Below are 26,369 nucleotides of genomic sequence, written 5' to 3'. Positions count from 1 at the left end.
GTCTGCATGTGTGCATGTGTGACAGAGAGTGCTTCCAGAAGTGTGAAATAGAGGATTTGTCATGGGGCTGTGACTTTAAAGCTGAAATCCATAAACTTTCTGCACATTCAAACTCCAGCAGAGATGACGGAGTGTCACCTCGTTGTTATTGGTTCTCAGGAACGATGTCATCGAGCCACCTTGTAACGTGAACATGAATATAACATTTAGTGAAGTGAGGAAATTAGATAGCGTAGAGACAACACGCACGCGAGCGCGCATGGGACACCGACCCGGATGATTTATACGTGTAAGAAGTTACAAACAGTCCCTTTAACGGGGAGATGCAACATCATCATGCATCATGCATGAGCCGAGACTCAGAGCTGTTACTACTTGTGACTGCATCCATTTAAATAGTTGAGATTTTCATGATTAGAGTCTGTGTACATGACAGTGTGCACCAGATGGTTGTCATATTCACAGAGACACACCGAGACACTGACCCTGTCTCTCTCTCTCACCTCGCTGTCTCACACAGCCACTTGTAGATCGCCTGCAGTGGCAGTGAGCTGATATTATATTCCTAGAAGGACAGAGTGCTTCTTGTGTTGCTACTGCACGTCCTGATACCACCCAGATTTGACATTAATGGCACCAGACGGTGACAAGTTGTGTTTTTGCAGCACGGTATGTTTACATGAACCCCTGAGACCAGATCATGTGATCTGTGTAATATGTAGCATACTGTAGTGAAGAGCTGTCACCATATACAATTCTCTCAATACGATGATCGTGGCAAAAGAAAAACACGATAACCATATTATCGCGATATCATTAAAAATAATGATGCAATCACTTAAAATACATCTTTAACTTTATTCGGTCCAACGTTTGTTTGTTTTCTTTCCAAAACGACGGATACCAGTGTATTTTACATGGCAGTGAGTCTGAACTGAATAAACTAATAGAATATATTAGGGATGCACCGATACCACTTTATATCAGACCGAGTACAAGTACTTCCATTTGGGTACTCTCCGATACCGAGTACCGATACGAGTACTTCTCTGAGCCAAAAGACCCTCGTTAACAGCCAGCTGGAGGGTGTGAGCGACACACGGCAGGCGAGGGAGTCCCGCATATGAGGCGGTGCGGCACAACCGGCTCTAGGTCGGCTTGGAAAGGCCCGGGGCGAAGGTGCTTTCCGGGGCTGTGGACAAAGCGTCACCGGGGCGGACTGTCCTCAGTACGTCGTGGCCCCAGGGCGGGGCTGTTGTTAAACACGATATATCGTGGCTAGATTATTTACACAATATTACTATTTTCATGTTTTTAATACCGCAAAACCAGTATACCGCGACCCCCTACTGTAGAGTGAGTGTGACTGAAGCTGGCGTGTCCTTCCTGTCTCCTTCCTCCTCAGGTGACGTCATCGTCTACATTAATGACATCTGTGTTCTCGGCACCACGCACGCCGACGTGGTCAAGCTTTTCCAGTCCGTACCGATCGGTCAGAGCGTGACTCTCGTGCTCTGTCGAGGTTATCCTCTGCCCTTTGACCCCGAGGACCCGAGCGGCGCGGCGAGCGCCTCCCTGACGCCCATCGGTATGGAGCACCGCCCCCTGGTGGTGAACGGCCGCGGCAGCTACGACCCGTACCTGGAGTATCTGTCGTTGAGCTCCCAGCTGCCTCCTCAGGCTCTGGCCCAGGCCGGAGCCCCTCACCCCGGGGACACACATCTGGATGGCTCCTCCCTGCCGCCCACCACACCCGGTTCGGCATCCGCGCTCACGCCTCACGACGACAACGTGTCCATGGCCTCCTCGGGGACCGCAGGAGTCGCTGGGGTGACAGCACAGGGGGCGGAGCTTCTGACAGTTACTATGGTGAAAGGACCGGAGGGATTCGGGTTCACCATCGCCGACAGTCCTACTGGTCAGCGAGTAAAACAGGTGACGTATCGGGATCATCTGAGTTTACTTAGTAGACGATGAATAGTCCAGAAATGAAAGGGTGCAGACCAGACCAGAGACCAGACTAGAGACCAGACTAGAGACCTGATTACTGATCACCAGCCTGACTGTAAGGAACAGATCAATCAGAGAAGATGAGATGTGACAGATGTTATTTCTCATCCCTGTTGTATTTGTAGACTAAAACATCTGCACTACAAAAAAAAAAAACATCTGTCTAAACAAGTCATTTGTTTTATGTTCATCATTCAAGATGTATTATTCTCTGAAGTAATAATCTGCCTGTGAAGTTTAGTAATCGCTCTTCTTCCTGGTATATTTTTCATTATTTCAAGGATTTTTGACAATCTTCATGTTGATATCTTAAAATAAGTCAAAATAGTAAACTTTAAACCTTTAAACACTAACTAGAAAATTCATGAACATGTTTTGGAAAAGCTGAAATAATTTCACCCAACTTTTAGATTTTTTGACAGATATGATTTAAAGCATCAGGAGGCAAGTTTTAGAGCAAATATGATTAAAAAAATATATTTTTATAAAACGGTCTCTATATGGTGACAGTAGTGCATGAGACAGGTAACCTGAAAAAAATCATGTTCCTCGGTGTCCTCCGGTGCTCCTAACGGCATCTGCATGATTTCACAGACCGGAGGAAAACAAGCAGTGAGAGCTGATCTGAGGTCTGCTGTCCAGCTGCCGTCTATGAGAGCCGGCTGTCAATCACTCTGAACTCTGATCAGATGGTGAAACTAGGCAGCGCTGATCAGATATGAATCAATATTCTGTTACGTTAATGCCTATTCCTCTCCTCACATGTTCTCAGAATCATCTTGTAGTGCACGGTTTAGCTGGAACATGAGAACGTTTGTGACGCTGCCGTCATTGTGAAATCTGGTGAAGGAACGCCAAGTTCCGGTCACATGACCGGAGCATAGCCAATAGGAACGCTCTCTCTCTCTGAAGTGACCTGTGATTGGTCAAAGTCTCCCGTCACGGGCTAGATGTTCTAAAGCCTGATAACAGAGCCATGAGGAGCAGAAGTCTAGTTTCCTCTCAGAACACTTCAATTACAATATGATGAAAGGTTATTATGGGATGTCTGCTCAATGATGCCAAAAACATTCTGCCTACTGCAGCTTTAAGGGACCAACAATAGATGACTTCGAGGCATTAAGAGGAAAATAGTGATTTTTTTTTTTTTAAATAAACCATGTGCAGATTTTAAGTTCAATCCAAGTTTATTAATTCTGGTAGACAATAGAGGTTTTGTGTGAATGTGTGAATTGGAAGGTACCACTGAATGAAGTCACAGCAGGTCAGATTGTGTGACGGTGGATGAACTGTGTTGTTGTGGTCCAGGTGCTGGAGCCGGGCTCACAGGGAGCGTCGGGGCTGATAGAGGGAGACCTGATCCTGGAGGTGAACCAGCAGCCGGTGGCTGCAGCTGGACACGGACGAGTGGTGGAGATGCTCAAAGAGTGTCCTGTTGGAGCCGAGGCGACTCTCCTCATACAGAGAGGAGCAACAGGTGAGAGACTGCCTGGTAATTACTTTATATGCTTCTAATACAGTTTCACTCTCTATTGTTCATTCATCAGGACTTCTAGGAAACTCGTTTATTACACAACTAGTGCCACATGAACCAGATATAGTCCAGATTGATAGTAAATGAAAGTTGCTTTTTGAGGGATAAAGCATGTTTTATTTTGTAATGACGACATTGGTTTGGGGGTCTATAAATGTAATTTACTTTCTCGAGATAGTCAAATCCTTTTCAACTCTTTAAAGGGGCTCTATGTAAGAATCCTAAATGTCTTGTTAACAGCTTCACCTGTGGCCGTTAAGTCAACTAAAGTCAGCGTCCTGTTGCTGGCGCTTGTGCTCGCTCTACATAGACATGAAGGAGCATCACTCAACACAGTGAGGAGACACACGTCAGCTAAAAGCACAACGTCACTCTATATTTCAGCTGCTTGGCAGTAATGTTAGCTGACCAGACCAAGGTCTCTCCATGAATCAATGCTGATCCTAGTGTTGGCTTTTCCCGCCTCAGCCTCCCGACCGCGGCCGGAGGGAACGGGGGAGACGCCGGAGTTTTGGTCGGAGACGATAACGTTTCTCTCTGCGGAGCCCCGTCACTTCACAAGACACGGGAAACCTCTGTTGGTCTGGAGGAGCTGCAGCAGTTATTTCTGCACAAACGTCCACTGAACATTCACTAGATATTCTCAGAGCTAAACTAACTCTTCTGCAGTGTGGAGTGAGCAGCATGCACGTGAGAGGTGGAGCGAGAGAGAGAGAGAAGGAGCGTGGTGTGTGAGTGAAGGCAGCAGAGGAGCAGAGTACAGCAGAGACTCCGGTCCTGGAGACCAAAGCTACAGTCTCCCCCGCGTCCTCCGACCGCGGCCAACACTGTTTAACAGCTTCACTAGATACAACCAAGAGGTTTTGGTGCTTCACTGGAGTTTGTGTTGGAGTCTGAGTCTGAACAGCGTAGACACACGAGAGACCATGAGACACCGACCAGCAATGATTTATACGTGTAAGAAGTTACTAACAGTCCCTTTAATACCTGGTGTTTGTTCTATTTATGTCAGCAGTGGTGGCAAAAATGATTACAATACAGTTGATATCAAATCACAAGTGGCATTTTGGTACCTTTCAAAGGCCAACATGATTTTAGTAATAATAAAGAAGGGTCCAGTAGAGCAAGAGCAACTGCCCAGCTAAATATATGCTGTCTTCTGATTGAGATGCACAAATATCATGTTCCAGTGCTTCTTCAACCTCAGCTGCAGCTCGGCAGGAGAGGAGTCAAGTGGAGTTGACAGTGAGAGCAAAAGAGATTTTGATTATGATAATTTTGAGAGCCGTTCTATTTTTGAACACATTGAAATCACAGTGGCCTCTTACTTGGATTTTATTCAAGTCTCTACATGAGATTTTATTTTTGGAATATTAAATAGTTTAGAAGCTAGAAGAATAATGGTGTCTGGTGCAAAACTGGGCAAATGATTTTATTATTTTGAAATAACCTAAAGAAGGTGTAATAATTCAGGATCATATCACAGACCAATCATTTCTGTATGTTGTTTAAGAAGAAAACGAAACTTAAATGTTCCCTTTGTGGAAATTAGATAATTGTAGGACAGGGGTCAGCGACCTTTACTATCAAACGAGACATTTTAGGCAAAAAAAAAGCTTATAGTTTAAGTATATAGTATATACTTTAAGTCTAATGCAGTGAGGACCAAAGTGCAAATGTGCTCCGGAGTATTAGTAACCAGAATAAAGTCCGAACTTTACGCAAAAAAAATTTGTAATATTGTGAAAATAAAAATCATAACTTTATGAGAAAAAAAGAAAATAACACGTAAAATTACTACTTTATAATATTATGACTTTATTCTCATTATATTATGACTTTATTCTCTAAATCTCAGATTTATTTTTTTCTTCAATGAGGCCCTAATACTCCGTCGTACCGTCGTACCATAGACCTACAACAATGATAAATAAAAATGAAAACGTAAACAAAGAACAGTTATTCATTTCCATTTTTAAAAGTCCACAGGGAGCCGCTGAGGAGGAGCTGAAGCGACGCAGGTTGCTGACCTCTGTTGTAGGAGAAACAGCCACAGGACAGATTATGAGACATATATTAATGAAATGAGATGTTAAATGTATTTCATATGTGATAACTCATACAGAGAATACACAGATATATTAAAAAGTAGAGAACATTGTAAGCAGATCTCATAGTAGGCGTTGTGAGTGTGTCACCTCATCTAAATGCAGCTTTATCACCAACATGTCATCGATGTTTTCCACTGGAACAGACTGGATCAACATGGGGGATTTAACACAGGAACGTGTTTTAAGATAAGCAGATCAGAAGCTGGAGGAATGTAGAATGCAGTGGAGAGTTGGGATGAGACTTCATCTCAGCGTTAGGTGTAGTGCAGCTCGGTGGGTACAGATGGCACCAACACTGCTGTGGGGAAGCGGTTTCATTCCCACCGGGGACACTCGTCTTCAGAAGAACTGCACTTATTTCACTGTCATGTGGAGAGAGTCTTCTAGCTGGCAAACAAGCTGAGCTGGCGTGATGCTGCTTGGCTACCTGTTCTGAATGTCCTCTGAACACTCACTGAGATGATGAAGTTTCCATCATACAAACAGCATTTTCACTTGTTCTGGATTCATAAACGGTCTGAAATGATGCTGGGTGACAGTTAGGAGAAAATATTAACCAAAAAGCTCTGAACAAAAAGCACACAATCTATTTATAATCTTCAATGTTACGATGTCTATGTCTTCTAACTACATCGATCAGCCATAACATTAGGTCACCCTGACCGGTCCCCGTACCAACAAACTGCTCCTCACTGTGTGTTCTGACACCTTTCTATCAGGACCAGCATTAACTCTTTCATCAGTTTGAGCTCCAGTAGCTCTTCTATTGGATCAGACAACACGGGCCAGCCTTCACTCCCCACGTGCATCAATGATCCTCGGGTCTGACCCTGTCTCCGGTTCACCGGTTCTCCTTCCTTGGACCACTTTTGGTAGGTCCTGACCACTGCAGACCGGGAACATCCCACAAGAGCTGCAGTTCTCTGACCCGGTCGTCTATCCAGCACTATCTGGCCCTTGTTGTCAAAGTCACTCACATCCTTACGCTGGTCATCCTTACGCTGGCACATTTTTCTGCTTCCAACACAAAGTTCAAAGTTCAAAATCTTCACTTCCTGTCTAAAATCCCCCCCACTGCCAGGTGCCATGGTAACCAGATAATCAATGTTATTCCCTTCACCTGTCAGTGGTCTTGATGTTGTTAATGTTATGGCTGATCGTTGTATGTCTCCAGTCTGATTTATCTCTGTGTGACTGACCGTGTCTGCATGTTCCTTTGTATTTTTCTCACAATGGCTCAATGTTTCCTCCTCCACCCACTTACATTTGAAGCAAACATTACATTTTGACTGATTGTACTGTTGTACTGTTGTCTGTCTGTGTATTAACGAGGCAACACTTGAATCCCTGTAACGAGCTCTGCGCGGTAACGAGCTCTGCGCGGTAACGAGGTCTGCGCGGTAACGAGCTCTGCGCGGTAACGAGGTCTGCGCGGTAACGAGCTCTGCGCGGTAACGAGCTGCTCCAGAACACCTTTAATTTTCTGCACACGTTCACGATTATTGTACCTTCTTCTTGAAGTGAAAGAAGGAAATGACCACTCGCCCTCAGTCTGAGAAAATACATCAAACTGGAGTTAAAACGGAGCAGAAAAGAGGAATGAGAGAGAATTTCATAGTGGGGGAAGTTTGAAGTGCGGAGTCCTTGTGATATTCAGAGAACGACGTGGAGTGTCGACATTTTCCATTTTCTGCTGTTTTCTACCAGATTGGCCTCCTGCGAGGAAATTCAATTACACAGGGAAAGCTTTATTTGTTTGACATGTGCTCTTGCACTGATTCTCTGAAGGGTGTTCTGGTCACAGGGTCAAAATTTGACTTGATAATTAACCGAGGCTGTCTATACCACTGAGCCCACGGCCGTCTGACGAACACACACTCAACCCCGTAATGATGAACCGTACAGCGGCGTTCAACAGCCTTGATGAACGTTCAGAGAGTCGGTGCTCTCTCCGGCCAGTTAAAGACAAAGTTCACAGGTTCAATGTTTGCTTTAGAGGTTTCCACCCAGCAGCTTCGCTCTTCACATGTTCATGCTCATTTAGTCGTTAAGCCTTTAGTTTGTCTAGAGATAAATTGATGGGAGTGAAGAGTTAATTTGCATTGTTTCTGAGATGATAACAGAACAATGAAGAGGAATTATAGATGTGCTCTTCTTGCATCGCTCCTTTTTCATGGATTCTATTTAATTAGGGATGAAAACAATCAGTCTCGTATGCATCTCAGGTTTAATTAATTGAAGTGTGACAGGAATTATTATTACAGACCTGAAAAGCAATCAGAGACATTAGCACGCACTGAGTGATCCTGTTACATCAGACTATCTGATCGGAGAGCTCTCCGACTGGTCCTCAGTCTTACAGCACATTATTAAACATTATCGGGGATGTATTGATCAGCTGTTGCTTCGTCCTGGTGAATTGATTGTGTATTGTATGTTACAGTGAATTCTACTCAGTCAGATGATTACGTGGAAGCTAATACATTCTACTCAGTCTCATATGACTCGTGTGTTTTCAGCAGGAATAGGAAAACACACTAACTGTGTATGTGGCTGCACATCAGCATGCACGGATGTGTACGTGAGCAGCTGAGATCACAGTGGAGACTCTTATGACCATGCAGAGCCAGCGTCTGCCACCTGGTGGTTAACCTTTGCAAAGACACACACTCATGTTTCACTGTCAGATACGCCATTTAAAAAGGACGCTGAAAGTCAATATACTAATGAGATATCCTCACTCAGATGAATGCATCATCACGTGTACATACACACATCTGTATTCAGATACACACAGCTGGTAACAGATCTCATCTGAATGCTGAGCTGACTGTGCTAAATTACCTCCCTTCCCCCAAAGATGCCATCTCCTCCTCCAGCCTCATACTATCAGCCTGACACACCAGGAACCTCTGTGACTCTCGGTGTGTCGCCCTCCTCGCTGTGGGGCGAACTAAAGGACGAGGTCCTTCATAGTGACTCAGATGTGCAAAACGTCAGGAATGTTTAAGCATGTTTGTGTTCACAGACGGAGGATTTCTGTGCAGAACATCAGTGGAATTCAGCTGTGAGACTCGGAGCATCGGTGCTTTGTGTGTAGCAGACAGGGTGTTAGACTTCTGCTGCATGTGTGAGTGTGTGAGTGTGAGTGAGTGAGTGTGTGTGTGTGTGTGTGTGTGTGTGTGTGTGTGTGTGTGTGTTTGTGTTTGTCTCTGTGTCTGACTGCCGTAGCGTGGGCACTCTGCCAGAGTTCCACTGAGCTCTGGTCGTGTTCACAGCTCCATCCCCTGACATCCCAGTTTGAAGCGGAGCCAACCACAGACTAGAGACATTTTGCAGCACCAATGAGGAAGCAGATAACGGCTGTGAAAAAAAAAAGGTGTCAGGCTGCTCGAGCCAATCAGGCAGATCTGAAGGCCATCCAGATCTCAGCAGGCTAGTCTGTGAGGCCGGCGTGCCAGACTGCCTGACCACCGGCTCTGGAGAGAGGCCAGGTGAAGTCTCTCCACACATCATCATTCATTTGTAATTCATCAGCATTCATACGAGTCCTCCACATATCCCGGCACATACTGTATGCCCATGAATCGTATTAGCATTTAAATGAAGCTTAGATGCGTCTGTGAGGACGACGCTCCTCTTTAATGTGAGTGGACAGTTGCCTTGTAGCTCATGCTCATTTCCCTCAGTGGGTCATAAAGGAGAGTTTCCTGAGAATGAGTTATTATAATTCCTTAAAGGCTTCCCTGAAGGCCCGTATTCCCTGTGGAACGTGGTGATTAGTCCCCACCTCCCACAGAGCCGTCCCTCTGCTGCCGGCACGCTGCTGAACGCTTTCAGCACCACGGACAGTTCTCCTCTCACCTCCATTCATCTTCTGTCTTCTTTTAAACTTTGATATTTAGTTTGCATTTTCAGCTCCTGGTTGAACATCATGAACATCATGAACATCATGAACATCATGAACATCTGTACAGAATCCAACAAACAATACAACACTTAACAAAATCAGCAAACAGTACAACATTTAATGAAATCAGTTAAACATGTTCTCTAACAACACATGCATCATGTTCCATGTTCCATCTGCTCCATCTACAACCTCCTCGATGTTCCCTCGGTACATCACAGCACTATTGTTATCAATTAGCCTATCCCATAATGTCATTAATAGTTACATTTACATTATTCCAGAAAGGTTTTAGTTTAGTGCAGCTCCAGAGGACGGAGGGGATGGCTGCTGGCTCTTTAGCTGTCTGCTTCTGATTTACCGTGTTATGAAGAATCTAGTAAGATTCTTCCATCCAAACTCTCTTCATCCTCGTGAACTAGTAGTGGTAGTAGTAGTGGTAATAGTAGTGGTAATAGTAGTGGTAGTAGTGGTAGTAGTGGTAGTAGTAGTGGTAATAGTAGTGGTAATAGTAGTGGTAGTAGTGGTAGTAGTGGTAGTAGTAGTGGTAATAGTAGTGGTAGTAGTGGTAGTAGTAGTGGTAATAGTAGTGGTAGTAGTAGTGGTAGTAGTGGTAGTAGTGGTAGTAGTAGTGGTAATAGTAGTGGTAGTAGTAGTGGTAATAGTAGTGGTAGTAGTAGTGGTAATAGTAGTGGTAGTAGTGGTAGTAGTAGTAGTAGTGGTAATAGTAGTGGTAGTAGTGGTACTAGTAGTGGTACTAGTAGTACTAGTAGTGGTAGTAGTAGTACTAGTAGTGGTAGTAGTAGTAGTAGTAGTAGTGGTACTAGTAGTGGTACTAGTAGTGGTACTAGTAGTGGTAGTAGTGGTACTAGTAGTACTAGTAGTGGTAGTAGTAGTACTAGTAGTGGTAGTAGTAGTAGTAGTAGTAGTGGTACTAGTAGTGGTACTAGTAGTGGTAGTAGTAGTGGTGGTAGTAGTAGTGGTAATAGTAGTGGTAGTAGTGGTACTAGTAGTGGTAGTAGTAGTGGTAGTAGTATTGGTAGTAGTGGTACTAGTAGTGGTACTAATAGTACTAGTAGTGGTAGTAGTAGTACTAGTAGTGGTACTAGTAGTACTAGTAGTGGTAGTAGAAGTAGTGGTAAACTGTGTTGTTCACATGTTATACCGTTCTTGGTCTGAACTTCTATATTTAGCTCTGATTCCATCTGTTTGTTTTGGATGTCTAGTGTTGAGCTCCTCTATTCTCTCCTGAGGCTTCATAGAAGGCTGAGATGACCTGAGATCTGCCCCGCTGATATGAATCCACTGTAATTTAAATAAAACCATTCAGATCTATTTTAGGATCAATGTTCACCTCTTTCATCAGATAGTCCCGTACCTGTAGGTATCTAAATAAATCTCCTCTTTCCCCTTTAAGTCTTGAAAACTCCTCCATGTCCCATCTTTGAGAACGTTCATAGAGCAGCGATAACCTCCATTCATGTTCATGTTTATGATTCATGTACAGGGAGGGGTTTTATTCCTTTTCCCTTCATGTTCTCGTGTCCTCCTCCACGCTCAAACACACAGCGGGGACATTGATTTTCAAAATGGGAAAGGTTTCCGTGCAGAAATGATGCTTTCTTTGGGTGACTGGAGGGAGGGCTGAGGTTGGAAAATAAAAGATAAAAGTGTAAGGAATGGCAGAAATGAATTTCAATTAGTGTTTTGTCTTCACATGGACGGGTCTATTGTGTTTCGTTTCCCTCAAATCTCCCTCTGCTCGCTGATTTAGATGGAAGGTTTCTGCCATCCTGCTCCGCTGCTACGGCTCCGGCCTTCATCTCACATCTAAAAAGCAGGCGGATGTAGTTGGAGAGTAATTCCATAAATATATTTCATCCAGCTCTCTGACTTCGCTCAGGAAATCTCATAAACTCAATAAATATTAAATATATCAGGATTCTCTAAAGAATATTTTTACAAGCGCCCACGTCTGCTGAAGGATTAATCAGCGATGCAGCAGGCGTCTAGTGAGCCTCGTGAGTGTTTCTGTATTTCTATCCACATGTGTAAAGATTCAAACTGCATGTTTATACAGAGACGCCGCTGCATGTGAATGTGACCCCCCCCTCATGTAAATGTATGTATTTGGGTCTCAGCAGCCTTAATGGGCTGTGTGTCTTTGATTCAGTGGAGTCACAGGGGAGCTGTGTTGATGAGGTTGTTGTTGTGGAGTGCTCCCTACATGCAGATAAAATATGACTTGCAGAGAAACCTCAGTGTGTGTTGGGGGGGGGGGGTCTGTGCTTTTGCCTGCAGCCAATGATGTAATTATGTTGAAAACAAACGCAACAACCAAACCCGTTTAGGAAGAGTTACACAAACAAAGTAAAAACAGAGAGTTATGGCATCAGCAAGATGAGATTGTTTCTTCACACATTAAAGCAGCAGTAGGTGAGGTCGGAGCAGAGAGGATTAAAACAAGTTATCTTTATAAAAAGGTCTCTATATCCTGATAGTAGTACACGAGACAGGTAACCTGAGAGAAATCATGTTCCTCTGTGTCCTCCGGTGTCCTCCGGTGTCCTCCGGTGTCTTCTGTGTCCTCCGGTGTCCTCTGGTGTCCTCTGTGTCCTCCGGTGCTCCTCCGGTGTCCTCCGGTGCTCCTCCGGTGTCCTCTGGTGCTCCTAACGGCATCTGCTAGATTTCACAGACCGGAGGAAAACAAGCAGTCAGAGCTGATCTGAGGTCTGCTGTCCAGCTGCCGTCTATGAGAGCCGGCTGTCAATCACTCTGAACTCCGACCAAACGGTGAAACTAGGCAGCTCTGATTAAATATGAATCAATTGTGACGTCGCCATTGTGAAATCTGGTGAAGGAACGCCAAGTTCTGGTCACATGATCGGAGCTCAGCCAATAGGAACGCTCTCTCTCTGAAATGACCTGTGATTGGTCAAAGTCTCCCGTCATGGGCTAGATGTTCTAAAGCCTGAAAACAGAGCCATGAGGAGCAGAAGTCTAGTTTTCTTTCAGAACACTTGAATTACAATATGATGAAAGGTTATTATGGGATGTCTGCCCAATGATGCCAGAAACATTCTGCCTACTGCAGCTTTAAAAGAAGATGATTTAACACTCGTATCCAGTATCTCATGTATAAAAACCTCTGGTTCTAGTTGTTTGTTGTCTGTAGAGTTGTAATTGTCTGTATTTCTGTTGTTTCATAAGACTTCTATTATCAGAGTCTGCTCTCTGTAAACTGTGTTTTCTGTTTCTTCCTCAGGCCACATCTCTCCGTGGAAGGCCTCCAAACAGGTACGATGATTGAACCAAATGTGTTTCTACTTGTGTGTGTTTGTCTGAGGAACGAGAGGCTGAGGAGGAGGAAGTGTGTGTGTGTGTGTGTGTGTGTGTGTGTGTGTGTGTGTGTGTGTGTGTGTGTGTGTGTGTGTGTGTGTGTGTGAGAACCAGATTTGTTTGTTGAAGCAGAGAGGTAAGATTGAAGCGTGTAGGATCAGTGTTTGTCATCGGCGCCGTGTTCCCTCAGAGGTGTTTTGGGCTTTTGCTTTATTGTGAAATGAGCCGGCCTGTCGTGACCTGCTTATTGGTTTGATCACATCAGATCTCACACCTCACCAGCTGGAGGGAAAAGCTCTCCACATTCACTCTGAAGCTGCAGCTGCGACTGCTTTATACAATCAGCTCTCATTCATGCTGTTACACAGAGTATTCAGACACAATGAATCTCATCTCCTTTAGGTTTGAATTGTGAATATTGATTTTAATTCGTTATCTGCCCCGGGCCAAATATAGCTATTTTTAATTTATTGCATAATTGAGATACTGAAGCAAAACATTTATCTAAATATAACTTGCACATTAACATGATAATAGTTTTTTAAAATCATTGTTTAAGTCTGATGATCATGGAGGTTACCTGACGTTATTCTAGTTAACATCAGATTTGTTGTTTTAGCTTCATTGTCATTCATTTTTGTATAATTTGAGAGAATTCACCAAAAACACAAAGCCTTCATTTATCATGAACGTTGACGATACTTCATTAAACCCGGCTGCAGTGTTTTCATGAAAGCTGATATCATTTGTTTACCGCCGTGACCAGACTGGTTTGAATTCTTAGTCGTCTCATCAGCTGCTGCTGCTGCTGCAGAATACTGCTGTGTTGTTGTTCTGCTAATATTAGTTCTCATGTCTTGTATTTAGTTCTTCTATCTTGTATGTGCTGCAGGCCAAAGCTGTTGTCTGTGTTTGTCTGGGAATTGTTTTTATTGTGCATGTTGCCCACACCCAACACACACAATCAGTTTCCCTTTGAGATAATGAAATGAATGAATCGGTGAGAGTTCAACAGGAAGACGAGCACGCAGGGTCTGAGATTAACTGTTTTCACTTCCTGCCACTGTGGCGGGATTTCTTTTGTCTGCCACTCAGAAATGTTATCTGCCACTTTTGTCATTTAATGTTCAATATATTTAACATAAAAAACATTATATACACGGTAGATTACAGTGTTTTAATGACACCGTGGAGGGAGGGTACTGTGCACAGTACTGTACTTTGTTATTGTTATCTATAGTGGTTATTTGCATAAAAAAATAAAACAATTCAAATGATTATGAATATTTAAATATTTGCTATGATTAAAATAAATCTTGGTAATGAAGTTAAAAAGGTCATAATTCTCTCTCTAATATCTATTTTATATGAAAACATCTCCTACAAACATCTGGATTTATTCAAGATTCTCACCAAAAACTACATTTTACAAGATTACATTTGAACGCATCATGATAACGTTGTTATTTACCTTCACCCAATAGTCATTTTACTGAGCAGACCGTGAACGCCTCATAATAATAACTGAATGGTACCTCTTTTAAGGTTAGTAGCTCCGGACTACATATCTTAAATCAAACATCTGTTGGTGTTTTCCTGCTAGTTGCCTGACCAGTGGGATCCACACAGCAGCCCCCAAGCAAACCTGTCCGGCCCGGTTTTGCCGCCTGGCACGCCGTTCCCAAACCAGCCACAGCACCGCACATCTGTGCCCGACTCCACCGAGGGCTTCGACCTCAACAAACCTGACCCCTACGACCTTTACGAGAAGTCGAGGGCGATCTACGAGAGCCGACGTGAGTACTGGAACTTCTAATAATAATAAATCACACGTAATATGAATGAATGAAAGAGATGACCTTTTCATTTCTCCATTTGTGTCTCAGGTCCAGAGTATGAAGAGGTGGAGGTGCACCTGCTGAGAGAGAAGACCGGGTTTGGCTTCCGCATCCTGGGGGGAGACGAGGCCGTGCAGGCTGTGAGTCCGGACGCCCGTGACAAGGCTCGTATGGGACGGGCTGGACCACACACATATTTAACCTCATACACACCAACCTCGTCTGACCTGCACTAACCTTCTCTCACACTTCATCCAGTCACACACCTGACCAACAAACACCCCCCCCACACACACTCACACACTTATGCCCGGTTCAGACTCCACGATATCAGCCCGACACGGCCGTCGTAGGGGATCCATTATAGACACGGCCGTCGTAGGGGATCCATTATAACCCAACACGGCCGTCGTAGGGGATCGATTATAACCCGACACGGCCATCGTAGGGGATCGATTATAACCCGACACGGCCATCGTAGGGGATCGATTATAACCCGACACGGCCGTCGTAGGGGATCGATTATAACCCGACACGGCCGTCGTAGGGGATCGATTATAACCCGACACGGCCGTCGTAGGGGATCCATTATAACCCGACACGGCCGACGCAGGGGATCGATTATAGCCCGACACGGCCGTCGTAGGGGATCCATTATAACCCGACACGGCCGTCGTAGGGGATCGATTATAACCCGACACGGCCGTCGTAGGGGATCCATTATAACCCGACACGGCCGACGCAGGGGATCGATTATAGCCCGACACGGCCGTCGTAGGGGATCGATTATAACCCGACACGGCCGTCGTAGGGGATCGATTATAGCCCGACACGGCCGTCGTAGGGGATCCATTATAACCCGACACGGCCATCGTAGGGGATCGATTATAACCCGACACGGCCGTCGTAGGGGATCGATTATAACCCGACACGGCCGTCGTAGGGGATCGATTATAACCCGACACGGCCGTCGTAGGGGATCCATTATAACCCGACACGGCCGTCGTAGGGGATCGATTATAACCCGACACGGCCGTCGTAGGGGATCGATTATAACCCGACACGGCCGTCGTAGGGGATCCATTATAACCCGACACGGCCGACGCAGGGGATCGATTATAGCCCGACACGGCCGTCGTAGGGGATCCATTATAACCCGACACGGCCGTCGTAGGGGATCGATTATAACCCGACACGGCCGTCGTAGGGGATCCATTATAACCCGACACGGCCGACGCAGGGGATCGATTATAGCCCGACACGGCCGTCGTAGGGGATCGATTATAACCCGACACGGCCGTCGTAGGGGATCGATTATAGCCCGACACGGCCGTCGTAGGGGATCCATTATAACCCGACACGGCCGTCGTAGGGGATCCATTATAACCCGACACGGCCGTCGTAGGGGATAGGGAACGATAAATGAGCATCGTGTGCGAAAATCGATCCTCTTATCTCGTGTGGCGTGTCATAGTACACGACAGCTGACGCCACGTCTTGGACGCCCCACGACACCCCGAGGAAAAGTCTAGCCTGTCAGAATTTGTCATCTCGACGCGCCTAGTGTGACATCTCCAACAACGTGTTCCTTTGCGTCGACCAATCAGGTGCTCTCTCCGGCGCTCAGTTGCAGTCAGGTCACTTGGTAATAAACAAACATGGAGAAAAGGAGGAGGGATGTTTGCTGCTGTCTGGTGGGACAACCAAACTGACTGAAGTATGGACAGCCCGTACCGTCCTCTCTGTGCCACCCAGGAGCGCCACACAACGACCACCAGCATCACACACGAGACTTCTCTCGCCATGTTCGACAGTCGCTTCAACCGCCTCCCCGATGACGTCTGAACTCGCGTATGATGGTGGAATACGACGTGACGTGATTGGTCGTGGTCATACGTGTAGTCTTGCCAGTCACCCGACCGAGACACTGCAAGAGTTTATGGCGCTGTGATGGTTAGATCTGACATGGTGACCATCGTCAAAGACAAAGATATCCTGTAGTCTGATCCCGGCATTACACACCTTCACTCCTTGTCTGTCTCACACTGTCCTAACTGCTCAGTACCTCCCATACTGAAGTAACGCCTTGCTAACTTGTCCACGTGTAAAACAGCATGCAAACTATGATACAGAAGAAGAATGTGGAGTTCTCCTTCACGATAGGAAGGTGGATCAAATGTTACCATGACCCAAAACTAGTTTCCAACATTAGATAAAGCAATTAGTGAGTGATTCCACCGTGTGTCCGCTTCATCCTCTTCACCTTCATCTATGCTGCTAATATTGATTGTCTTTGAACAGATTGTTATTGGCGCTATAATAGAGAACACTCCTGCTGAGCGCGACGGGCGGCTTCGACCTGGAGATGAGCTCATTTCTGTGGATAAAAATGTGGTTGCTGGGAAACCGCACAAATACGTAATAGACTTGATGCACGCCGCCGCTCGCAACGGACAAGTCAGCTTGACTGTGAGGAGGAGAGTGCAGATGCCTGGTGAGGACATGCTTTATGTTTCTGTTGTATTTGTTTGTTTCACACTTTACCAGGAGAACGTTACCAGGAGAACGTTACCAGGAGAACGTTACCAGGAGAACGTTATCAGGAGAACGTGCTGCACGTTTCACTGGCATCGAATTAAAATAATCTTGGACGAGACACACATGCTGACAATCTGTGTGCCAGATCAGTGTGTGCTTCTCTCCCACGCATCAGTAGGATTCTGTATTTTCAGTGTGAACTCTGTGAACCACAGACGATGTTCGCTCTGGGGCTCAGAATAGAACGTGTGTCGTTTTGACCAACAACACGATGATAACCTGAGGCCTGTACTACGAAGCAGGATTTAGGGGTTAGTGAGGTAACTTCAGGGTTAACCCTTCAGGGTTTTCTGTCCTACGAAGGTGGTTCACTTCTTACCGGGGTAGATCACCATGGTAACTGATGCTGAACAGCTGACCTGCTCTGGAGCAGGTTATGTTCCAGATAAGAGATCAACTCCTATAAAAGCACCGCCTACTGACCAATCAGAGCTCGGTGAGCAGATCGTATAGTAATATAGATAGATAGATAGATATATAGATAGATAGATAGATAGATAGATAGATAGCTAGATAGATAGCTAGATAGATAGATAGATAGATAGAGGTATAGATAGATAGATAGAGAGATAGATAGAGGTATAGATAGATAGATAGAGAGATAGATAGAGAGATAGAGAGATAGAGAGATAGATGGATAGATAGAGAGATAGATAGAGAGATAGATAGATAGATATATAGATATATGGATAGAGAGATAGATAGATAAATAGATAGATATATAGATATATAGATAGTGACTACATGCTGCAGAACTGGAATTCATTCATCCATGGAGTACATTGGTCGTGATGTTCTACAGTAGCAGAGCTGCTGCGTTGACTCATCCTCTTTCCTCTCTCGCTTCCTGTCTTGCTTCCTCTCCTCCAGGTGAACTGTGTCCTGTGAACGGACGCAGCCCCGGCTCCGTGTCGACACAACACAGCTCTCCACGTAGCGACGCGGCCTCGGCTTCGGGCCCTCCGGCGGTGGTCGTCCCGGCCGCCACCTCTCCTCCGGATGCATCCGCCCTGCAAACCAGCGACGTGGTTATTCACCGCAAGGAGAACGAGGGCTTCGGATTCGTCATCATCAGCTCCCTGAACAGACCGGAGAACGCCGCCGTCATCAGTGAGTTGTTGCTGTCTGGAGCTCTGAAGGTTGTTACTGAACGCATCCTGTTGACCTAAAGGATCCTAAAGGATCCTAAAGAGGGGGACGGTCCTAGAGGGATTGTTTTGGGGGGGTTTTACTTCTATTTCAATGAAGTATCATTTCAAATGTGATCATATTTTTAAATGTTTTTACAATATGTTAAATGGATACCAGAGTTGTTACCACTGCGTGTCCACTCAGGAGACCGAGTCAGAAATATAATATACACTATATCTGATTAATAATAACTGAAAGTAAGTGGGTTTAGTATTAGTCATTATAATATCTAACATTAGTTCAGGATGTGACGGTGCATGTTCAACAGTCCTCCACCAGTTTCTCTGCTTGGGGTCCAGAAATGTTTCAGGTTTCTGTATTTTTCTGTGAAACCTGTTGATAAAAGCAGAAAATCTAAATCCTGTTTTTTTAAGATGATATTGTCATAAAATAGTGATAAAATGAAATGATATTTCTTAGCAGGGTTAAACAGTGTACATGTTTCTGTGTAGTGACGGTGCTTCATAAGGAATAACAATATGTGGAACTAAACTAAACTGTTTCCTGACAGGCTCATGCTGTGATACTATTCTTCTGTCTACTTCTAAACTGAGTTCTATCGCTGCTGTTTCCACATCTGTCTAACTTGTTATTGCCTCGTTTCCAGCTGTGCCCCATAAAATAGGACGGATCATCGAGGGCAGCCCTGCGGACCGATGTGGGAAGCTGAAGGTGGGCGACCGGATCCTGGCTGTGAACGGACAGTCCATCATCAGCATGCCGCACGCAGACATCGTCAAGCTCATCAAAGATGCCGGACTAACCGTCACACTGCACATCATACCGGAGGAGGGTGAGTGTTTGTGGGGGAAGTTTTGTTACAGCTTGTTTAGTTTTCCTCTTATCCAACAGAGAAGTCCGTCTGCTTTGTCTTCTATAAATACAGTTTATTTTACTTACACAGAATTCAGTCTTCTGAAGTAAAGAGACAGTTTCACATGTAGTATATAGTATATATACAGTATAGCCAGAATGGAGCACAAGGTTAGGTCAGTTCTGGTTATGATGATGCTTGAACGTAATCTTGACATTTCAACCAAAACCAGCTCTGTCTTATAACATGGAGACGTTTTATCCCCGGTTCAGACTCCACGATATCAGCCCGACTATAGCCTGGCACGGCCGTCGTAGGGGATCGATTATAACCCGACACGGCCGTCGTAGGAGATCGATTATAACCCGACACGGCCGTCGTAGGAGATCGATTATAACCCGACACGGCCGTCGTAGGGGATCGATTATAACCCGACACGGCCGTCGTAGGAGATCGATTATAACCCGACACGGCCGTCGTAGGAGATCGATTATAACCCGACACGGCCGTCGTAGGAGATCGATTATAACCCGACACGGCCGTCGTAGGGGATCGGGAACGATAAGTGAGTGCCGTGTGCGAAAATCGATCCTCTTATCTGGTGTAGTGTGTCATAGTACACGACAACCAACGCCACGTCTGGGACGCCCCACGACACCTCGAGGAATAGTCTAGCTTGTCAGAATTTTTCGTCTCGACACGCCTAGTGTGACATCTCCAACGATGGACCGCCAGCATCACACACAACACTTCTGTCGCTATGATCGACAGTCGCTTCAACCGCCTACACGATGATGTCTGAACTCGTGCGTGATCGTGGAATACGACGTGCCATGATTGGTCGTGGTCATACGCGGAGTCTCGCCAGTCACCCGACCGAGACTCTGCAAGCGTTTATGGCGCTGTGATCGTTAGATCTGACATGGTGAACATCGTCAAAGACACAAATATCCTGTAGTCTGATCCCGGCGTTAGTGTCTTCTAGATGTGAGCACTATACGAGGCTAAAGGTTCAGATTATACAGCTGATCATTCAGTAGTTTCACTCAAATACAGAATTCAACAACACTACCTTGTCTTGTGCATCCTGAGCATGTTACCTTTGTCAGTTTGTTCTAACCCCCTCTCTTCATAGTTGTGTCTTGTCTCACCTTCTGTCCATCCCAGGATCCCATTCTGGCCCCGGCTCAGAGAAGCAGAGCCCCATGACCCAGAAACACAGCCCCCAGACCCAGCCCAGCCCTGTAGCCCAGCCAGGCCAAGGAGGCACCCAGCCCGGCCAAACGGCCACTCAGACGGGTCAGATACCCGGCCAGCCCGGCCAGCCATCAGCTCAGACCAATCAGACAGTGACCGGTCCTCCTGCACCAGCAGCCTCCCAGCCTGCACCGGCCGGCACCCAGCAGAGCCCGGTCACCCAGCCCTCCGGCCTCCCGCCACAGCTCTACCTCCACGACGGCAGGTAAGACGGCACGGAGAGGGATGTTCTTGATTGAACTCAGCAGGTAGACTTCCTAAGCCTCCTTAGGCGTAGTGTGTCTTAGCGACTGAACGGAGATTGAGTGGACGAAGGAGCGAGGACTTTTCAAAGGTGACAGATATCAAACTGTGTGTATAAATGAGTGCGTGCCGTCCTCTCCTCGCATGCCAGTAAGTTCAGAAGAAAACCTGTGACTGCACACAACGTCTGTCCGTGTCCCTCTCTCCGTCTCAGGCTGGCTTCTACTTTGTTGCGTAACACCACTTAGCTTCTACAGTGTCGGTGAATAATTTACTTTAAGGTATCTCTTCTATAATGCAGCAACCCGGCGATCAGACCCTCTTCCATTTCAAAACTATGAAGATGTGAGTGCGTGCATGGGTGTGTGTGTGTGTGTGTGTGTGAATCTCAGATCAAGAGCAGCACTCCCACAGCTGTAGATTTATGTCCATTTAACAAGTGGGAGCTTGATAAAAGTTTCAAAACAGAGAGTGATATTTCATCCTTCTGGTGGCGAGACACATTCAGTGATCCTGTTCACAGCAGACTGAGCTCCAATGTGACTTTACAGAGATCTACACGGTCAGAGACACTGTCCCCTCTCACAGGAGAAGACTCACGTGGACATGTGAGGTTGTCGGACAACTCCTCCTTTAATGCTTCTTCAAAACTACGGATGGTATCGGGTCCGATACTGTGCTCATGTACTCGTACTCATACTCAAACTCGTACTCGCAAAACGGCTCCGATACAACTTTACTTTCACTCCACCTCCCTGATGGTGCGGGTGAGACGGGCCGGTGGTGTGCCCGACCCCGCGGGGCCGGGATCCCACCTCAGCCGGCGCGCCAGCCCTCACTTTCATTGCGCCACGGGGCTTTAATGCACCCTCTGACTCGCGCGTGCGTTAGACTCCTTGGTCCGTGTTTCAAGACGGATCAGGTGGGTTGCCGACATCGCCATAGACCCCTGGTGTCTTTTACGTGGGCCGAGCCCCGCCCTGGTCAACAGTCGCACTGGGAGCAGGGGGCCCGTCCCTCCCCGGCGGGGAGAGAGGGCTCAGCGAGCCCTTTATCCACGGTGCGGCGAGGTCCTGGCGGGTAGCGCTGTAAAGCTGCGGCCGCGACCACCTTCGCCCCGAGCCTTTCCAAGCCGACCTAGAGCCGGTGGTGGCGCACCGCCTCGTATGCGGGACTCCCCAGCCTGCCGTGTGTCGCTCACACCCTCCAGCTGGCTGTTAACGAGGGTCTTTTGGCACAGAGAAGTACTCGTATCGGTACTCGGTATCAGCGAGTACACAATACTTGTACTCGGTCTGAAGTGGTATCAGTGCATCCCTACTGAAAACGATGCTCTCTCCAACATGACACAAACTTCTCTGATCTCGTCTCTTTCTCTCTCCTCACAGGTCAGAGGTCAAAGCCAGACAGGATGTCAAACCTGACTTCCGCCATCCTCCATTCACTGATTACAGGCAACCTCCGGTAGACTATCGTCACCCACCGGTTGTCGACTACCGACAGCCACCGACACTGGACTACCGACACCCGCCTGGTCTGCTGGACTTCAGGCAGCACCCTGCGGCTGCTCAGTTCCCCCTGGGCCTCCCTCCTGAGTTCAGGCCACAGGTTCAGCTGGAACAGGTACAGTAACCACCCAGGACCATCGGCTCAACTTCACACTCGACAGTGACCGCACACGTTTTGAACGGCTCCGGTTCCGGAAGTGAATATCCCGTTCATTTACTCCGTTGACGTTTCAGAAAATCCTCATATAAAGAGTTAGAAGTTTGGAATGAAGCAAAGCCGCTACGAGATGAAGCCTGACCGTAAAACATTTGATTCAGAGCAAAAATGGAAATCCGTGAGCAGACCGCAGAGCATGTACCCTCACTAGCCATTTACTGGTGCGGTACACATTTCCGTGGTAACAACGAGCTCCACCAATCAGAGAGGTCGCTGTTCCGCTTAGGATTGTGGGTAGTGTAGTACCTCTCCATGACATCGCGACTAAATCCAGTTTTTCTTAAAACAAGATTGATATCCCAGACTTGTGGCCTCTAGAGGAGCGTTAAACCATGGAGTCTGGACGGGTCACAACATGAACAGGATTATCACTTCCGGATCGTCACTGTTGAGCTCTATTAAGTGTGTATGCAGTTCTGCCAGGAGGGAGAGGTTGTTGGTAATAATAATGGTCATACACTGTTATCTGCGGCGGGTTTCTGTAAGATGTGTACGTTGTTTCTGCAGGACTATGATTACTTCACGGTGGAGCTGGAGAAAAGTGCAAAAGGTTTTGGCTTCAGTATCCGCGGAGGCAGAGAGTACAAGATGGATCTGTTTGTGTTGCGCCTCGCTGAAGACGGTCCTGCCATACGGAACGGAAGGATGAGGGTGAGATGATGGAGTTGAAAAGCTCTTTGGGAGATTATTGCTGTCACTGAAAACAGCTGTTCTGTTGAAGAAATGTAGAAATGTATCCAGTCACAGATGTGCACTGAGAAGCAGCAAAACGCCAGTTTGACCATCTTAAATAATAATAATAATAATAATAGTAATAATAATAATAATAATAATAATAATAGTAATAATAATAATAATAATAATAATAATAATAATAGTAATAATAATAATAATAATAATAATAATAATAATATCACATGTTTGTGTGTGAGAGATTTATTTCACAGAATTTAAAAATGGTGTCAGATTGAATACAGCACAGATGTTTCAACACTGCTGCTGTTCTGCAGCATGCGTTTTATCTTTCCCTTCTTCTGTTCATTCAAACCTTTATCTTACTGTCTACTCGGGGTGGGACCAAATATCGCGATATAAAAACGTGACGATATGCATCATGGAGACAAATCACTGAATGGTGATATCAGGTTATAATAGGTACTACATACATACGGGCTCCGGGGCTGAAGCTGCAGCCTCTTCCTGCTGCTCTGTGAGGCCTCTGGAAGGAGGCTGAGGACGCGGCATCTCTTCGGGGTAAAACACCTGCACAGTTAAATCTGGTCTGCCCTCGCCGAAATTGAACCAATCGCAACGCTCGGCCGCAGCTTCATTTACACTGCACATGTGTTATACCCCAAAGGCCATGTCCGCCCGTGACCCAGCCTCCTTTCATAGGCCTTGTCGGAGCTCCACACACATCAACACACACACAGCGCAGTCAGTGAACAGCCCGTCAGAGAGGCCGCGGTGGAGGAGATGAGTTGACGCTACGCTCGTTGGTGTTAGGAAGTGCAATAAAACTTTGCAAGTGTAAAGCCAAGATGCGTTATTACGTATCTTGCGTATTACGTTTGGTAAAGCTGGTAAACTGATCAGCTGGCTGAGGCAAAGTCCCCCCCCCCCCCACCAGCCATAACATTACCTGCAGCAGTCAGTGACATCAGCAGAGGACAGGAGGAAGGACTGATATAGACTGATGGAGGACAGGAGGAAGGACTGATATAGACTGATGGAGGACAGAGGACAGGAGGAAGGACTGATACTGACTGATGGAGGACAGAGGACAGGAGGAAGGACTGATACTAACTGATGGAGGACAGGAGGAAGGACTGATATAGACTGATGGAGGACAGAGGACAGGAGGAAGGACTGATATAGACTGATGGAGGACAGAGGACAGGAGGAAGGACTGATACTGACTGATGGAGGACAGAGGACAGGAGGAAGGACTGATATAGACTGATGGAGGACAGAGGACAGGAGGAAGGACTGATATAGACTGATGGAGGACAGAGGACAGGAGGAAGGACTGATATAGACTGATGGAGGACAGAGGACAGGAGGAAGGACTGATATAGACTGATGGAGGACAGAGGACAGGAGGAAGGACTGATACTGACTGATGGAGGACAGAGGACAGGAGGAAGGACCGATACCATAAAAAATGGAACTATAGAGCAACAGCATTGTTTTTGCATTTTATGTCTTTTTAATAAAGGGCTATTTTTCAGTCATATATTTTCATCATTCAAGTTTTGTTAAAATGATTGTTATAATATGTTATCGTATCGTGAACCCAATATGGTGTATGGTATCATATGGTATGGTATGGTATGGTATAGTATGGTATGGTATGGTATCGTATGGTGTATCGTATCGTATTGTATCGTATCGTGAACCCAGTATGGTGTATCGTATCGCATCGTATCGTATCGTATCGTATCGTACGGTGTATGGTATGGTGAGCTGAGTGAATGGTCGCCCCCCTCCTGTCGGCCCTTCGTCTTCTTCACGGGGCATGAGGAGCTTCTAGGTTCAAAAGGGGGGAATGTGATGAAGTCTAAGAGCATGTCAACTCACTGACTGAGTAACTCTCTGCTCTGCTCTTCAACAAGGCACTTAATGGCACTTATTCCCCAGTCTCCCCCCACCCCCCTAGCAGAAGACTGTGGTTGTGTAGAAAAGTCAACTCTCTGTGGACGAACCGAGGCTGACAGGAATGGACCCTATGCACTGTTTGTCTCCTCCAGGTGGGGGATCAGATCATAGAGATTAACGGGGACAGCACTCGGGACATGACTCACGCCCGCGCCATCGAACTCATCAAGGCGGGAGGCCGGCGGGTCAGGCTGCTGTTAAAGCGAGGCACGGGACAGGTGCCAGAATATGGTAGGTTCTCTAACTCTTTCTCCACTCTGTCTCTGTCCTCAGTCTCCCTCCTCTGTCTCTCCGCTCTGTCTCTGTCCTCAGTCTCTGACCTGATCTCCTGCTCACTGTTGTACTTCACAGATTCAACATTACTGTGTTTTAACCAGAATGGCTGTCTCCTGCTAATGCTACATGATTTTCTCAAGAACATATTAACATGCATTAATCTAATAATAATAACTGCTCTGCAGCGTTCTGAACTGTTGTCTGAGATTAACCTGGTCTTTAGCCTCTGTGTGTTGTAACCCCTCTGCTTTAAGTCTAATGATTGGTATAGGCTTTTACTTGCCTTCCCTCAGGAATGGTACCTTCCAACCTCTCCATGTGCATGAAAGGTGACACACTAAGCTCCCCCTATTTCTTCCTAATGGGCCACTCTAAAGACACGGTTTGTGAAAAACTGCACGTCTCTCTTTCCATACCTATTCATCTGTGTGTGCAGCGTGGCGTAGCCGTGTGTGCTCTCGGTATGCATTCCTGTATGCATGATCATGAGCTTCTGCATGGGAAGATAGCAGCTGTGCCTGCGTGTGTGTGTGTGTGTGTGTGTGTGTGTGCGCACGCACGCATGTGAGGGTGCTCCTGCGTGTTGTAGTCAGAGAGCAATATGGTTTGAAGTGACCCTCCAGATGAAACGGTAGTAGTAGACTGTAGAGGCTGTGAAGTAGACTGTGTGATATCAGTCTGTCACACAACTGCAAACACTCGTTGTTCTCCAGCTCTGAATGAGTCGTGTCCCACGTGTCTGTTTTAGGGATGTCACGGTACCAGAAATCTAGTAGTCGATACCAATACCGGTGAATTTCCACGATTCTCGATACCCAATTCGATACCACGGTAAAAAAAACCTGTAGTGTGTCCATGTGTCTGT

The 26,369-nt window shown here is 46.2% G+C and overlaps 1 protein-coding gene and 1 long non-coding RNA gene across 8 annotated transcripts in view; one reads left to right on the top strand and one right to left on the bottom strand.

Annotated features, from left to right (window-relative positions):
• The window catches only part of LOC119487440, a 28,445-nt gene extending 11,429 nt beyond the window's left edge, over positions 1-17,016 (bottom strand). The window contains exons 1-2 of the long non-coding RNA XR_005206708.1: positions 16,582-17,016; positions 9,286-9,292 (exon numbers count right to left, since the gene is read on the bottom strand). This is a non-coding gene — a long non-coding RNA (uncharacterized LOC119487440). The remainder of the gene's footprint in view (positions 1-9,285; positions 9,293-16,581) is intronic.
• LOC119487402 (membrane-associated guanylate kinase, WW and PDZ domain-containing protein 2-like) overlaps positions 1-26,369 on the top strand; it is a 114,237-nt gene that overhangs the window by 84,081 nt on the left and 3,787 nt on the right. For 4 of the 7 annotated variants that reach the window (XM_037768245.1, XM_037768242.1, XM_037768247.1 and 1 more), the window contains 12 exons: positions 1,406-1,935; positions 3,319-3,502; positions 12,831-12,862; positions 14,508-14,700; positions 14,791-14,906; positions 17,044-17,236; positions 18,211-18,450; positions 19,139-19,324; positions 20,513-20,807; positions 22,234-22,468; positions 23,078-23,221; positions 25,321-25,459. In XM_037768245.1, coding sequence (XP_037624173.1) covers positions 1,406-1,935; positions 3,319-3,502; positions 12,831-12,862; positions 14,508-14,700; positions 14,791-14,906; positions 17,044-17,236; positions 18,211-18,450; positions 19,139-19,324; positions 20,513-20,807; positions 22,234-22,468; positions 23,078-23,221; positions 25,321-25,459 — 2,487 coding nt within the window. Of the gene's footprint in view, positions 1-1,405; positions 1,936-3,318; positions 3,503-12,830; positions 12,863-14,507; positions 14,701-14,790; positions 14,907-17,043; positions 17,237-18,210; positions 18,451-19,138; positions 19,325-20,512; positions 20,808-22,233; positions 22,469-23,077; positions 23,222-25,320; positions 25,460-25,797; positions 25,887-26,369 lie in introns of all 7 variants that reach the window. The other 3 variants (XM_037768248.1, XM_037768244.1, XM_037768243.1) reach the window with 3 other exon arrangements.

Source organism: Sebastes umbrosus, chromosome 4 (assembly GCF_015220745.1).
Source record: "Sebastes umbrosus isolate fSebUmb1 chromosome 4, fSebUmb1.pri, whole genome shotgun sequence".
Lineage (NCBI taxonomy): Eukaryota > Metazoa > Chordata > Actinopteri > Perciformes > Sebastidae > Sebastes > Sebastes umbrosus.
The sequence above is the reverse complement of the archived record's forward strand: the minus strand, read 5'-3'. Positions and strand labels throughout refer to the sequence as shown.